General features: G+C 41.7%; 1 protein-coding gene across 20 annotated transcripts in view; it reads right to left on the reverse strand.

Annotated features, from left to right (window-relative positions):
- The window catches only part of LOC107265421 (glutamate receptor ionotropic, kainate 2), a 92,866-nt gene that overhangs the window by 44,616 nt on the left and 32,535 nt on the right, over window positions 1-15,715 (reverse strand). For all 20 annotated transcript variants that reach the window (XM_025082268.1, XM_025082265.1, XM_025082266.1 and 17 more), the window contains one exon: window positions 883-1,044. In XM_025082268.1, the coding sequence (XP_024938036.1) occupies window positions 883-1,044 (162 nt within the window). The remainder of the gene's footprint in view (window positions 1-882; window positions 1,045-15,715) is intronic.

The raw sequence follows: 15,715 nt of genomic DNA on the forward strand, positions 1-15,715 counted from the left end.
GGGGGTGGGGGGGGGGGGGGGAGAAAAAGAGAATCTGGACCAACGAACCGGTAACTTTTTTGGTTTTATACTGGATTAATAAAAATTAGGGTCCGAGCCTAACGGATAATTAATTAGCTCAAGTTGATTGGGTGCGACTCACCCCACCACCCTCTCGTCTTAATTTCAAATCTCGATTTTTTCCAATTCCTTTTCTGTTTTTTACCCCATTTCGTCCTTTTCCACTTGCCTATGCCTCTCCTCTCTCCTTTTTTCCAATTTTAGGCTTGTTTTAGAAACCTTCGGAAAATCCAACTGGTAAACCAATTTTCTTGGTTATTCAGCTCTACCGGAAGTCCCTTTGTCTTTTATCAGATCGAACGATCGTATCTTATCGAACTCTCCACTTTCATCAACTGTAAGGTTGAATCTCGCTGATCTCGCGTCCTTTTCTCTCTCTTCTTGTATTCCGGCTGGGAGCTTTAAGCGTCTCCCGAGGGACGATGCTTATTCGAAATATAAACATATCCCATAGACATATAGCTACTGGAAATACAGTTTTCAATACCGGAAAACTCCGTTGACAGGATTCATTCAAAATTGCTTCGTTTGTTCTTCGTAAGAGACCAAAGAATAAAAGCCTTTCCGTTGTGATCTTCATTGATCCTCAACTATTCCTCTTAAGAAAGCAATACCTTCGTAGACAGCATTTGATTTGACTCTTCGAAAAATCCAAGGATCAAGACACTTTCGCAGAGTGAGGGAGTTACCTTTAATCTTAAAAATGTTCGCTTTGGCGGTAAATTCAAAAGAGCCCAAAATCCTTTTCTTTCATTCTGACACGAGAAAGTGACTTTATCCGCACGTGGGAGGTCTATTGATAATATACGAGATAAGACAAACCTTTTTTGGATGTCCTGAATGAGTCGTCCTTCGGTACGTACTCGATGTCGTATACTAGTGACGTGTTTGGAAGAAGACTCTTGTCCTTGTTTATCCTATAAATTGCGTATTTGAAAGCCAGCTCCGACGGGCTGTCCTTTTGATCCTCCGTGAAGATTCCGCCTGAAAGGAAAATTTCAAAATTTTTTTTATCGGCGTTGTGTGTATTTCAATGGACAGTTACGTAACAGGTTAACGACAAAGATACGCGTGAGTCCACTTCACTAATGTTGAGGCTAGAGAGTTCAGGACCAATAACGGGTGTCTCTTCTGACAAGAACGAATAACGAAAGTATAACAGTGTTGATAACCTGGACTCGTAGATAAGCTTGTTATCGATAACCGTGCCGGATCCTTTGATATAAATTAATAATTCCTCCGTGTCGGCGGGACTTTGGTCTGCGCAAGAGTTTTAATTAAATCCGAATAATTGCTCCGACATGAATTACGGATTTCGCGTAATTGGACCGCTTTTATACAATTAGCTCAAGGGAACAGGTTAAAACGAAGAAACTCGTCTGTATGTAAAACTTTGAATAAAGAATTTTGGAATTGTTGGATGAAAAAGAATATTCATTTTTTTTTTTCATAACAAACGTGTACAGACCAGGTGATTATGGTAGATAATACATTAATTGAGAAAATTGGTACTAAATTACTATGTGCCGTAGGGGTGGGAAGAAAAAAAATTGAGTAGGATAAGAAATTTATCACACACCAAAAGCACTGGTCGCCCTTTGCTACTTTGCTCTGAAATCGCATTTTCAAAATGCGAGTCTCGACCGCGTGTTTTAATTAAACGAGATTAATTAGCGGAGAATAAATCTCGGCGGGAACGGTAATTGGGCGCGCTCGTGTAATTATGCTAGCTAAATAATAATTGATCGAGAGTGTTGCGCGACTTGCCAAAACATCTTCTGGTAATAACCCGTTGTTAATATAGTAGGCATATATGTATCATATGTGAACACACTAATGTCTCTATGGATAGTTGAAAAGTATATAAATTGAAATCTTGTAGGACGAAGAAATATGAGGGTGTAGCGTCGGTATTGGAAATGAGGGGACTCTTTTGCGTTGTAAGCCCCTAAGGACGTGGCCCCTGGACAGGGTACATGGCTCGAGACGTGATCAGATATAAAGTTGATAAATTATTTATAAATAATTTGTCCAATCAGCTAATTTTTTAAAATCAAATTAATTTTATTCCGAATGAAAATTGGATTGTGGGGGAGGCATCAATATTTTTTTTATTATTCATAGCCTTAATGCAATACCTGGTACCTCGAGTCTACTTTGCCCTCGTCTACTCCGCCATTTGAAGCTTTTCGTGACAAATGGTCTTTCGGGAAAATGATTTCGCTTAATCTCCCAGGGAAGTCTATAATTCCGTCGCGAAGTTTATTGCAACTAATCCATCTTGGCGTAATCCCACGGTTAATCTCGGAGCAGGCTTCGGTCAGTGGCTTCAATTTTCTGGGCTTTTCTGCGACCTTGGCCCTTGGGGGGTCACGCGCGCGTCAACGTTTCTCAAAGTGTACGGAAAAACCAGTAGCTTGAGTTCTGTTATCGCAATAAGAGATGCTGCAAAAAAGATAGCGACAAGACGTGGAAATTTTTGAAAAAAAATTTGAAAATTATTTTTCAATTTTAAGGGTGTTATGTAATTTTAGGATCGTCCTTGGTCCTATGAGAATCCACATTATCCTTGATGAAAGGAACAGTTTCTTCAGGGACGAACTTCAAACTTTTTCAATGAGGGATGATTATTACCTAAAATTTCTTTTTTTTTTCTGTCCCTCAATTTTACATGATGATTGCGAATCTACGTTAGGATGAATGTCGAGGGTGAGGTTATGGAATTTGGAAATCGCGTTAACGCTGCTCATTCGGAATTATTGATACTTTTCTCAGTCGTAATGTAAAATGAAAAACAAAAAGAAAAGACCGAGACACAAAAAAAAGAGGAAAAGGAATTAATAATAATTATCTCGCGGTCTCTTTGATCGTTCTCAGCGTCTACTAAAGATACTTGTGTAAAATTCAATCGAAACAAGACTCCAAAGAAAAGATGTTGACAGACCTTCTTTAATTTTCCGTTTTTACTAAATTATAAGATGAATGTCGAGGGCTAAATTGATAGAAGGAAAATAAGAATCTTTATAAAAAACAGTGAAACGAGTTTTTCGTAAAAAAAATTTCTAGACGAGATTTTCAGTTTTATAATTTTTCCTTTTTTAGCAATTTTGTTTTGCTGCTGTTCTACAGGCCGAACGCAATATTCGCCATAAAGGGAAACCATTTTACTAAGTTTTTCTTTACGTAGGTATCGAACGAAACTGTAAAACGAAGAACCACCCTCTGTTTTATACCCCAATATTAATTTTGTTACCAAAAAGCTTGTTTCTCCAAGAAAGCACAAGTACAAAGTAGGATAATAAAATTCAAAAAAAAAAAAAAATCATTAAAATTTCTATAATATTAAAATACACTGATATTTCAAAATATTGCAATTTGAGTATGTCACTTGCATAATATACGGATTTGTTCACTTTTTAGCCAACAATTAAAAGCAGTTGTGCCCGTAACTCATTTTTGCCCTTTGCCTACAAGACGAACGATAAAGCCCATATCATTATTATTATCATTATCATGATAATAGTTTTTTCAAAAATCCAAGCGAAACATTCAATCGACGATTTCGTCACGTCTACAGGATTGAATTTCGCAAATTTTCGATATTCTACCAGGAGCCATATGATCCTCACGAGGCTCCTCACGTATCCTTCTAATTGTCAAGGATAATTATCACAGGATACGAGATAATTTCAAGATAAATTAGACTACAGGGAACAAAGGGCAATTTCGAAGTATAATATCGATCCTCAAGGAATATCGGATATCCTCAGGGACAGGATCCACGTATCCTTTTAAAGGTCCTGCCATTCGGATCAATCGCAGTGCAATAATGTCAATCAGGAGCTTGACAATGTCTTTCGCCACCACGGACACACACGTCTCTCAATAAACCTATAGGTATATACCACACACAGGACACTCTCCGTGCCTCGTGCCCGCGTCTCTTCTCTTTTCAGGAAGTTCTTCCTCGGAGACAACTAACCCGGAATTGTTATTGAAATCGGGCTCCATTTCGCAGGACCTCTTTTTCCATCCATGGGAATCCGGGATACCCCTACCTTTTGCACGTTTTGCCTATATTCTTTCGACACGGTTCAAATATTGCCGCCAATTTCCACGTCCGAGTTTCGTAGGGTTTTAACGCAAAATTGTATGTGTCATATATACGTATATAGATATAGTAAATACGATATATGTTATATGCCCGAGTACGGAACATATGGTAAAGTGCATCCTGGTTCGTACACGAATGCATATGTATATAGATATGTAATGCAGGTAAATCGTGTTTGCCAAAAGAAGGAGAATCCGTGTATAAATCTCTGTATAAATTGAATTTCGCTGAAGGAACGAAACAAATTATCTCTTACGTCCTCGTGTCACGAGTTCGTATAGAAACCGTGGCTGCCGGCTCTGGGGACCGTCGGATGACTGAATTGGAGAACAATAAAATCCTGAGGTTTATTCTTGGTGGATTCGTTTACGACATACGGGGCGCAGGAAGATATTTCATATTCCAGCACCTCCGGTTAATCGAGCGGTTGAGGGATCGAAGTACCGGCAAATGTACAAGGGGTGCACAGGCCCCGTGGGCTATGGCCCCTATGGTACCTGAGGACCTTTTTTTTTCGAGATTTTAAGATATTTACGTATCATTTGAAAAAGCGCTGGACCCCTTCGACCTACACGAAGAAATTGAAGGGTCGAGTGCCATTTTCGAAATTTTACACGACAATCTTCCCCCATGTAAATGGGGGTTGTGACTTTTAAAAACGGTCCTTTTCACGACCCCTAAGAAAGTGCCCTGACCCGACCGAGTCCCTCGAAACGATGGATAAAGGTGCCAAATCGAATGGGAAACTTACGTAGAATTTTAGTCACTTCCGTCGCAGCACTCGAGGTGCCGTCAAATTGCCAGCTAATAATAATAAATGACGCGAGAAAGGGATTTTCAGAAAACGGAAGCCGATGGGAGGAGATGAAAATGAAAAAAGAAAAACTGCAGCAGCATTTTATCATTACCCATCGCCCTTCTTGTTTCCCACAGCTTCCCTCGTTCTTTTTGGTTCCTAATAGTCCCATATTCTCTGTCGTGTCCTGCACTCCTTGTCAGGCTGCTCTGTCGTGGCTAAATGGGTTAACGAGAAGAGCGAGAGTGAGAGAGACAGAGATATTGGGATTTCAAAAATATGTATATATATATATATATATATAAACATACCTAGGAAACATATATCCTCGTGATCACACATGCAATTGTATACGTATACCCGCTCGTCTGCCAAACTCATTCGAACCGCTAAGGTTCTCAGGTTAAACCAAATGGCCGCTTACTCGGAAATTTATGTTGGCAGGTCACTCGAGAATGTCTAATCGGAGCCAGAGCAACGTTCGCCGTAATCCGAAGCCATTATCGTGGATGTTCACGATGATACGCGGCGCGGCTCAAATCCTGACACATCGTTCAAAGTCTATTCCGAATGGCTCATCTCCACGAATAATAGATCAATATTGATCGAATCGAGTATCGAATATAAAGTTGATTCGCCATTAGGACTCCGCGGTAAGAGACGCCCGATGACGTAAGCACGGGCCGCCACTGTTTCAAGGAATTCGGACGTGACGAGTCTGCGAAGAGCGTACGAGGAAGCTAAGGGTGGAACTTCCGTCTCTTGCTGATTAACCCTACTGGGACGTCCCAGCATCCAAGTGTGAGAAACATCCCTTAATCAACGTCTTAAGCAGCGGCCATAGTGTCTCCGTCCAATTGCTGTCTAACCTAACGTGAGAAGTGGAATCAAGTATTATTGTTAATGAGAAAGAATTTCACCCTTCATTTATTTTTTTTTTTTTTCAACCCTTACACACAACCCACAGAGACACTCGATGATTTTGTATTTTTCGTATTAACGAATCATTAGAATGTACTTCGAAGGGCTTTCACTTCTTGAGGGTCCGTCCAAGGGCGGAATGGGCTATTGATTAGAAATCAGTGATGTTGCGAGTTGTAAGGGTGGTTTTCTCGTCGTCGATTAGAGCAAAGGGGTGGGTTCGAGACACGCTCGGGTAACTTGATTAAATTTGTTTGCTCGACATCCCCTGCGCTCCCTCTCCTCCATCTCACGGATTATTAAGGGAAATCCACTCGGGCATTTCCTTGGACCATTACTTTCGCCCAGGCAAATTTTATGGATCGACAGCTTTAAGCTCTCTTAGAAAGAAAGGCGGCATTTTTGAAATCTACATTGTATATTTTTTTTCATCGTTGGGTTGCTTACTCGTGATAGTCACTGTACAACGTAGGGCAGATAACGCGCGGGAATTATTTGAACACCGAGAATGTAATGTGCTATATATATGTATATGTGGCTCAATCGATATCGAACTTCCTGCATAAAGGGTGGTACCTATAAATCGTTTGGTTGTCTACTTCCGGCGATTTATCGTATCCACAGGAAACTCCTGTTATCGGTGTCCTGCTTAACTGTCCTTGTCTAGTTTTACGAGAAATTACGAAAATACCTTCTTAGGTCGCTGATTAACGATTTTCTATGTATTTCAGTTGGTTCGCACCGCTCGGTCGCCGTTTCGCGTTTCCATGGTAATACTGGCAGACCAAGCGGAAGTCCACAAATTTCTGTTTAAGGGCAGCCATTGTCCCGTTGGGTTTCGTGTTTGCGTCTAATTAGCAAGTGTGACGTCGGCGTCGCCTCTAATCATCAAGGAGCATCGAAATTAGTCGATGTAACGTAACTTTGAACTTTCTTGGGAATAACTTGTTTGCGTTTAACTGGCACTTGCATCTTGCACGTAATCGCACGGTCTTATCGTCGTTCCTGGTAAATGTATATTCGGCCACTTAAACCTTCCCTTTTTCATTTACCCGGGAAATTTGAATCTTTTAAATGTACGCTAACGCGTGATTTACGTGCTGTCTGTACGTACGCCACCTTTTTTCCTCCTTTCGATTCTACTATCGCGGTTAAAAGCTTACTCGGTTCGTTCCTTATTCCAAATTGGTGTATATCCTTTCCCTTATCAGATAACACGTAAATTACCTGGATTTCGTTAATGCCTTGCGTATACCTTTACTTCCAATTAGCATTACCCGGAAACTGTAGTATATCCAATTAAGGAACTTTTTCTTTAACTCTTTACGAGTCGAGTTACCGTGGCACTTTTTTTTTTAACTAACTACGATTAAAACCTACTGTATCATGTCAATTGGTGGAAATGCAATTGGTATTTTATAGCGATGGCAATAAGAATTTTTCGTGATGATTTTGTCGTTCAAAAATTTTTTAACATTTTTTATAATTATTTTTTCAAAATAAAGTAAAGCTGCCATCCTGTTACGAAATTACATTGGAAAGTTAATACCATTGTATTTTGAGGAATCGAGATGAAATTTATTATCTTCCCCGTGGAAGTTTTCTTGAGAAACTGTGGTTAGACCCCCCTCCAATATATAGACATAGAGATTATACGTCTATCGATGTATACATTACATTACGATAATAGACAGGAGACGAGAGAACATTGAAGTGGAAAGACAGGAAGCGGAAGGTGCGAGGTGGAAGAAATAATCGGAACTTCGACAAACTTACCGGAAGTGACGAAAGTTTCGTAACGTATTGCGAGATTAAAAAAAAAAAGAAAGTAAAAAAACATGTATACACTGAATTTTCCAATACGATTTGACAGCCGCTATCTTGGCTTCCGGTTCTTCGAGAGAATGATTAATAACTCCACAGGCACCGAAGACGTAAGCGATTCTGTCCTGGGAAGAGACTAATGGTCACGTGTAAAGTAGATTCTGTCAGTACAATTATAGGAAATATTTACTAAGGTATAAGGGTCCGAACTGAAGGGAGGGCTGCTTTGATCAATTTTACACAGAAACTGAACATTTATTAAGACTGGTTAAAATAACGCAAGGGATTTCCGTGAGCTTTCCCGACTAAAAAAGATATCGACAAGCAGTTACGTATTTGGTTGAAGAAAGTTCTCGAATCAGCCAACCCTCCGCACCCTTAGATTAGTTTACGTTTAGGGGTTGGTAGATATGCATACGCGTGCACGTATGGGCATAACTTGTAAACAAGGAATTTTAATGAAAAGTCTACATGTCAAATATACATACCCGAAGAAGAGACAGGCTCTTACGGGCTGCATATGTGTTGTTTATGTATTGCAAGATACCGGGTGGCTTGAGAATAATATCAACGCGTACTTGTACTCTATATATATATATATACAAAAGGCTCTTGCAAAAGTATCCCCTTGCCGATACAATCTCGTGGCTTTTCGTTCCAGCTAAACACTCCATTACGAAGAACATACCTCGTTTATGCTCGCTATCACGACGCTACTCTCTATGCTAAGGAGTGTTCGTGCTAACAGGTGCACCTTTTTCCCCAGAGTGTGTTCAGTAAACCTGAGACTTTCCAATAATCATACTGGAGACTTGGCTATGATGATCTCGAGATGGAATTATCCTGCAAGTAGTATGGGCTTTTTTGAATTGCCTGTCTGACTACATTCCTAAGTTATCTATTTGACTGTTGTCATTATCGCGCAATTTTTACGTAGGAATTAAGAGTGCGTACAGTTACCAGCAAAAGTTGCATTGATATAGCTAAAGTGTACGAATGGGTCGTTTAGCGGAGTTGCACTTTTAGCATTATTTTTGCATTGTACTGTACCTGTATAAGCATCCACTTGCAGGCAATGTATCGAATAAGGCCGGTGGTAAACTTTTGTACTTTTTAAGTATTGACGGCCGGGCGCTAGAGGGTGGTTTAAATAATTCTTAGCACTCTTGATGGACAGAGACAGGACCCACTCGCGTACTCGTTATTTAACTTGAAGCAGAAACTTTTATTTTCGATTCGCTGGTAGATTTTCGAAATTTCTTCCTGCCAGGTAGGAACTTTGTTGGAAGCCGCGTGAACGTGAGACTTTGATTTTTCAAAGTTCTCTTTTTCTTTCTGATCTTTCTTTTTCTTTTCTCTTTTTCAATTCGCAAAGTTTTATATTTTTCGCACTGAGCGCTCAGACATGAGATAAATGAAATAAACGAAATAAATGAAATAGAGGAAACAAGAGGAAACGAGAGGAGTCGGTGCGGAGGATCGCGATTCGACTCGTGCCTAAAACTTTAGGACGGGAATATAAAAGGGTTGAAATAGGGTGCAGGGGATGAAATAAGGAAATGTCTGAAACCTCGTAAAAATTCCTGGCTCAGAAAAATCCCTCGGGACCGGCCGACATTTTCAGGAAGCTCCAGCCCGGAGCCTCGCAGCTTCTTCTATTGCCTGCTTATGGGATTCGGAAGGGTCTTATGTGACTATCGACACATCAATATATATTATCGATATCGATCCGATCCACGACATCAGCCTTTACTGCCGACCCCGTGCAACCCTTGCTTTAAAAAGATAAGAATTTTTAGAGGGTGTAATGCAGACAAGAACAACCCTTAGTTCACTTGGGTAAAGCATTAGAAAACAAGTGAAAAGGTCAGACCTCTAAGTAAATGAATATCATAAAGCTTTACATCTTCGTACTTCTACACCCTTATTTCCTTCTCTTCTCGTACTCCTCCCCGTCTTCCTCTCTCACCAAAATTCAATTTCACCAATTTTCTCCAACTCTCCCGTGACCTTTTGCACTCGCTCGAAGACCTCTACTGGCATTATGTATCGATCTATATCGTGAGTACTGACCCTTCCGAGAAAGAGTAAGGACGAGGAGAGGGGATGAATTTCTCTTCTCTTTAGAGGGGATAGTTTTATCAGCTTTATCGGAGGTCCCTTTGTATATAGGGCAATCGACGGGCAACTGCCTATAACGCTAAATCAATTAGGGTCCCCGCTAGGATGGACAATGGACGGGCATCCATCTTGCTTGATCGGAAGAAAAACAATAAAGAACAATAAATGGATTGCGTTTCGTAACTTTAGCCCTCTCGACCGATATCGCCGGATCGCGGATAAATTGCCTTTGGTAATCGGACACTGCTAGCCCATTCGTCATGTTCTTTCTCTTTCCGTATAGAGTCTAGTCGGCTGCAACCCCTTCGGAAGATCCCTCTCTATGTTTTCATATTTTCATTTTTTCCCCCTTTTCCCTTCTCCCACCGTACAGCCCCTTCAAGCTTATTCCTTTTATCATACATTTTCCATACTCAGTTCGCACACGTCGCTGGAGAGGCGTCGACAATTTTTAGGGGATGATAAAAGTCGCCAGCCAGACCGGCCAACCGGCTTAAATCTACGATGCAATTCCTACCCCTTGCGACTCCTCAGCCCGTCCCTAGGAGAGATCGGATAATTTCCTCGTAAACAATCTCAATGTTCGCCTAGTGTGAACTGGGTTAAGATTGCCTTGGCTTCGACTTGCTACACTAAATATTTTTCGTCGCTATATCCCGCTGCGATAACTTTTTCCAGAAAGCATTAAGATCCGCGTCTGCCAGGCTTTTACAATTTATTGCCATATTGTCCATGAACGTAATGACACTCGTACTCCTGCCGATCTTTACATGCCGCGTAGGCGTTACAGCGGATCCTTTGTCACCGGGGAAAAAAAAGATACCCTTAATTATTAAGGGTTACGTGAATCCGGGAAAAATGGGGTGTTTAATTTTTTTTCGATAAACTGGAATAGCCCGATGAGTGAATACGACGTTCATTTTTTTTTTTTATATTTCTCGCGCTACTTGAAAAAGGGGCGACGAAGTGTCGCGTAACGAATGGATGAAGGGCTGACTAGACAGGCCGAAGACGATGGAGCTCAAGCGGAGGGTCTTCGCATGATTTCCGACGGCATCGGAGCCCAATCGATTGTCGGGAATGTCGGAAACGAGTCGCGGTCATTAATCCCCGAGGAACAGGGGTGCGCGAGTGGGAGTATCAAAATAGTGGAAAACGGGGAAACTCGGAAGTTGGAGAACCGAGTGGGACACGGATGACGTCATTTCTCATTATTTCTTATATAAACGTCGTATTTTATTGGACGACCGAAGCAGACCATTGGAATATAGCAAAACGGCCGACATTCGAGTTTAACGATTAATGCCTGTAGATGAAAGATCGTCCGTATTATTTCTTTTTCGGGGAAAAAAAATACGTTAACCTTTTTTCGCTGGAGATAAATTTTTTCAAGCGAAAACTGCGACGCGAATTCATTAAAATCTGTAATTCGTAATCTCTACACGTAATTGACTGATAATTCGAAATTGCATTTGAAAATCATTCAGCCCACCGAATCCTCTTGGTGAATATTTCAATGCTTCCCGATCGCTAGGGATTTTGGTTTATTAGGTTGGTGAGCTGGTGGTTGGAATATCGTGCGGTTACCGGAGTAAAGGAAAATCCTCCATCGGCCGCAACCCGATTCCTCCGTCACTTTCATCCCTTTACTAGCATCCCCTTTAGTACCACCTACCTTCAAGACATCCAAGCTTTTCTTTTACTCGGCTAAAACTTTTACTCACTGTTTTTCATGTTATCGACCGATTAACCCTTGTAGCCACTTACATTTCGACCAACTAGTAACTTCATCCCCTACATACGTCACGTTAAAAGTAACGCAGTTCGAAAATACAAGGTAAAACAAATTTTGAACTCTTTTGATCCCTTTCAAAGAATACAGGTAAACCCCCGTTAAAGACCGATGTAAAAGTCTTACCTTCATCTACTCTAGTCCCGCTAAGTAAGACTGATCGCTGCTACCTGGCTGGCTAACACGAGGATACCCGAGAATATACGAGAACGTACGAAATCACACGAACGAAGTTCCATTCCAGTCTCCTCCAAAGGACCAGAAGAGACGCGAGAGATCTCTCTCATTCTCATGTATTATTCCGCCTACCTCCAGCAGCAATCGGTAGGAATGATTCGCCTGATCCACTGTTCCGTTCCAGTTCCGATACTCGTTCCTAGTCTATATGGCATCGATGTCCCCGAAGGTTCCGCGAGGTTAGGTTAGGTTCAGCTTCATACTTCTTCAGATCCAAGAGGGGGAAGAAAATTTGTTTGTTTTCGCTCGTGGCGAATTGAGACCAAGTGGGGCAGAGAACGGGCAAGAATGGACCCTTGGAAATCGGTCTTCGAGTTCTTCTTTCTTGTCATCCCCCCACCCCCACTTTCTTTAACTCATCCCTTTTCTTTTCTTTCCTCGTGATACTTTCACTTTCTCTTCTTCCTCAGTCACTTCTTCTCGCTCCAGGGCATCGCTTCGAAAGAACGACTGTACCATTCTCGGAGGAGAGCAATTCGAGATCGGTGCATCAACGGACTATGCGAGTCGAGAAAATTTATCTGAAAATTTTATTGCTCGTGGGAGCCATAATCGAGGGTCGTTAAGGACCTTTTGGATTTCGTAACCGATTCGCGAGTCAATTTGCCCGGGAGAATCGAGCATGATGTTTTGCGTCTGAGCTGCAGGATCAACTGTTAGATGTGGGATATCTGTATAACTACAGTTTTTATACTTGTTGTATACAGTTCATTCTTTTTTCAGCACCCTTTACCCCAACTTTCGTTGAAAAATTAAGAAAATTCTTCATTCGATCCATATACTGCTTGGATCGTAGTCTCTTGACGGTTATTATTATTCAGCCTTTAGGGTGATCTCTCGTGAGCGCGACTGTCGCTCTCTCGCCTAGAGCCACGTGCATAATGCTTCATATAGGTGGACGTCGACTTAACTAAGCGTGCCAATGTGGGGCTTCACAGGCTTCGTTCACGTCTGACCCTCTCCGTGTCCTATACCGGAGTCGAGACACGCCATTGCTTCTATCGCAGGTGCATTTATTAACCCTTCATAGTCGCGACTAGTCCACTCATTATACCTTAAGGTGCGTTTCGCGATGTCCCAGGTATCTTTGGCTTGGATTCATTGACGCGCGACGAACACAAGCAGGGTTTTCATTATTTTCGAAAGAAGCTATATGGACGTCGGAAGACGATTTTACCTAACGAAGTTCCCAGCCCTGTAACAAAGCCTCTACCGCCAACCCTGTCAGCCCAGGAGAAAATTCAAAACCGCTGATTGGTGATTGATCATGATCGATTGAGAGCCTTTCTCTTTTCTTTTCCTTACTCGATAATTTCAACAAGTTCACACCTCGTTATTAATCGTAATTGAAATTTCCAAAATTATTATCAATTTCAGTATTCAATTTTTTGTGTGCTATTATAGTTCCGATCGTTTTTTTTCCCTTCATTTTGCGAGAATTGAATTAAAGCGATCCAATGATAATAAATCAGTGAAGTATCTTCTAACCTTATTTTAACAAGTTGCGCAAACCGTTTGAAAAGTTAGAAGCGGTACAGTCAGTCAGGCTGGTAACGTTTCTCGAAAAGAGTTTTCCCTTCGACCAGGTACCGACCGCAGTTGGTCAAGATCCACGAGAGTAAGGGAGAAGAGTAGAGAAGATGGAGCTATAGCTAAAGAGAGTGAGCGAGCAATAGGTCGCGAGGAGAAGGTTGGCCACAGGGTGTGTCCACACCGTACGATAGTAACCACCGTCCCATTCGTTGATTCTGGTCACGTATCTACTGTTACCCCAACCACGAGCGACACCCTTCTGGTAGGTCTGCGCTCCTCTACGAGGCCGCCTGGCCGCCTGGACCTTCTCTCTATGAGGTAGCCTATAACCATAGAGCCTAACCAACCATTCCCAGCAGAGTCCCCAATCCAGGCGCAGGGATCGCTGTTATTCTAAATCTCGAAGAATCCCGTGAAACATAACATAACCCGACGGCCGATTATCCGGGGGTCGGATTTGCCCCGCTGTCTCACGTGCGTCCTTTACTCTTTTTCTTTTTTTTTTCCCTCCCTTATACGAACGTATCGTATACATCTCTTGAGCTGTCCCTTTTTCTTCCTTGATCGAAATTTTTTTCTCTCCGTATCTTACTTTCATCTTCTCCGACGAGCATCCATGTCAGACGCACGTGTGGAGATGTGCAAATAATTTAGACGGGCCCTTGATTTCTCCACGAGGGTAATATGCGAAGGGTGCGTAAGGTCTCTTCATTTATTATATTTTTTTTTTCTTGATCAACCAGCCCAGGCAAAACGCGATTGTCTGCGAGTCTCCAATTAAGGTCAGGATTAGCAGGACCTTAACGTCCTTTAAGAGCCACGTGGGATCCCTTAACCCCGTCTTCTCGCTTCAGGGCCAGGTAGGCTATACGTATTTTCTATCTCGCACCCAGGCCTGAGTGCACTGAGATGGAATCTGTCAAGGTATCATCTCTTAATTTTTTAAGGGTCTTTCCTGACCTCAACTAGCCGTACAATTTACACGTGTCATACCTGGCAGTTACAATTTCGATCCGACAACCCTTATCTACCCCTCGTTACCCTAATTACAAGGGTGAAATATATTTTCTGCGTACAATACGTCTTTGCCGTTATTTTCTGATTTACATACGGTCAGGCAATTAGATTCCATAATTCGTCCCGACGCATGGCGTCTGGACGCCACGTGAAAAATTTCCGAGGGTCGGTATCTTTTTTTAATAAGGGACGGCACAAGGCGTTTCACGCGTTGTATGACTTTTTCAAAAGAACCCGAGCCTTGTTAAACGAAGACCTTGTTATCGTCTTTCGGGATACTCGACGTCAACCCCCCTAGGTACAACCCCTAACCCATATATCTTCTGGACGCTACTAAGAATAATCTAGCACCAGAAGTCGACGTCGTTGGTCGGCAGCGAGCACCCTTGAGCTACCAGCTCAGAATTAGGGGATGAAGTCCTTCCAATAGGAGCGAGAGTACCTGTCAGCTCCAGGGTTTACTATAACGATAGGTAGGTCAGTTAGTTCATTATGTAAATAGAGTCCATCGCGTGGTAAGTTCAGGGCTGATATTGGATATCATAATCGACTAATTAAAACAAGGAGTGAATCAATTTTTTAATAATTTCATGCAATTATTAACAATGAATAAATTACGATTTTTATTTTCTTTTATAAAACGCTTTTTTTTTAACGTATCCAGTAATCCCTCTCGTTCGTCCAATTACGAATATTTCCTGAAATTCTATGCACAAGCAAAATCGTACTTCTACTGTAGTTTCCTCGAATTGTTCTAAATGCTCGGGGAATAACACGTGATAAGCGTCAATTAAATACAAAATTCACGAACATCCGTTCCAGTAACTTTAAACCCTCTAAAGAGGAGAGTCCGTACGGGATTGCTGCTTCGGTTCTCGAATCGACACACGTGAATATTGTTCACGCGTGTAAGTACTTGTACGTAAAATCCGTAGTCCCACGTGAGTCACGCAAATCACGTGTAAGAATTGTAATGCCAGGAGTGTATATAAAAAAAGTTAAAAAAAATTTTAAAAAATTTTTAAAGAGAAATAGCAAAAGCTGAATATTTGAATTTCCGGTAAATCGCTTTACTCGATGTAGAAAGTAGGTAACCCGGAAGGGCCATCGTGTCACGAAATCTAAGAGGCCAGGAGACGTATGGGGGAGCCTCTTCTCCAGGAAGATATGTATAAGGAGGACGAGGAGAAAGAGGAGAAGGATGCGGACGAGGAGGACGAGAAGGAGGCTTGAACGAAAGTAAAGCGCCACGTAGGAAATATCAGTCACGATTCCCTATGAATAATACATGGGGGTGGTG

This window comes from Cephus cinctus, unplaced genomic scaffold (assembly GCF_000341935.2).
Source record: "Cephus cinctus unplaced genomic scaffold, Ccin1 Ccin1_scaffold0215, whole genome shotgun sequence".
In the NCBI taxonomy this organism is placed as follows: domain Eukaryota; kingdom Metazoa; phylum Arthropoda; class Insecta; order Hymenoptera; family Cephidae; genus Cephus; species Cephus cinctus.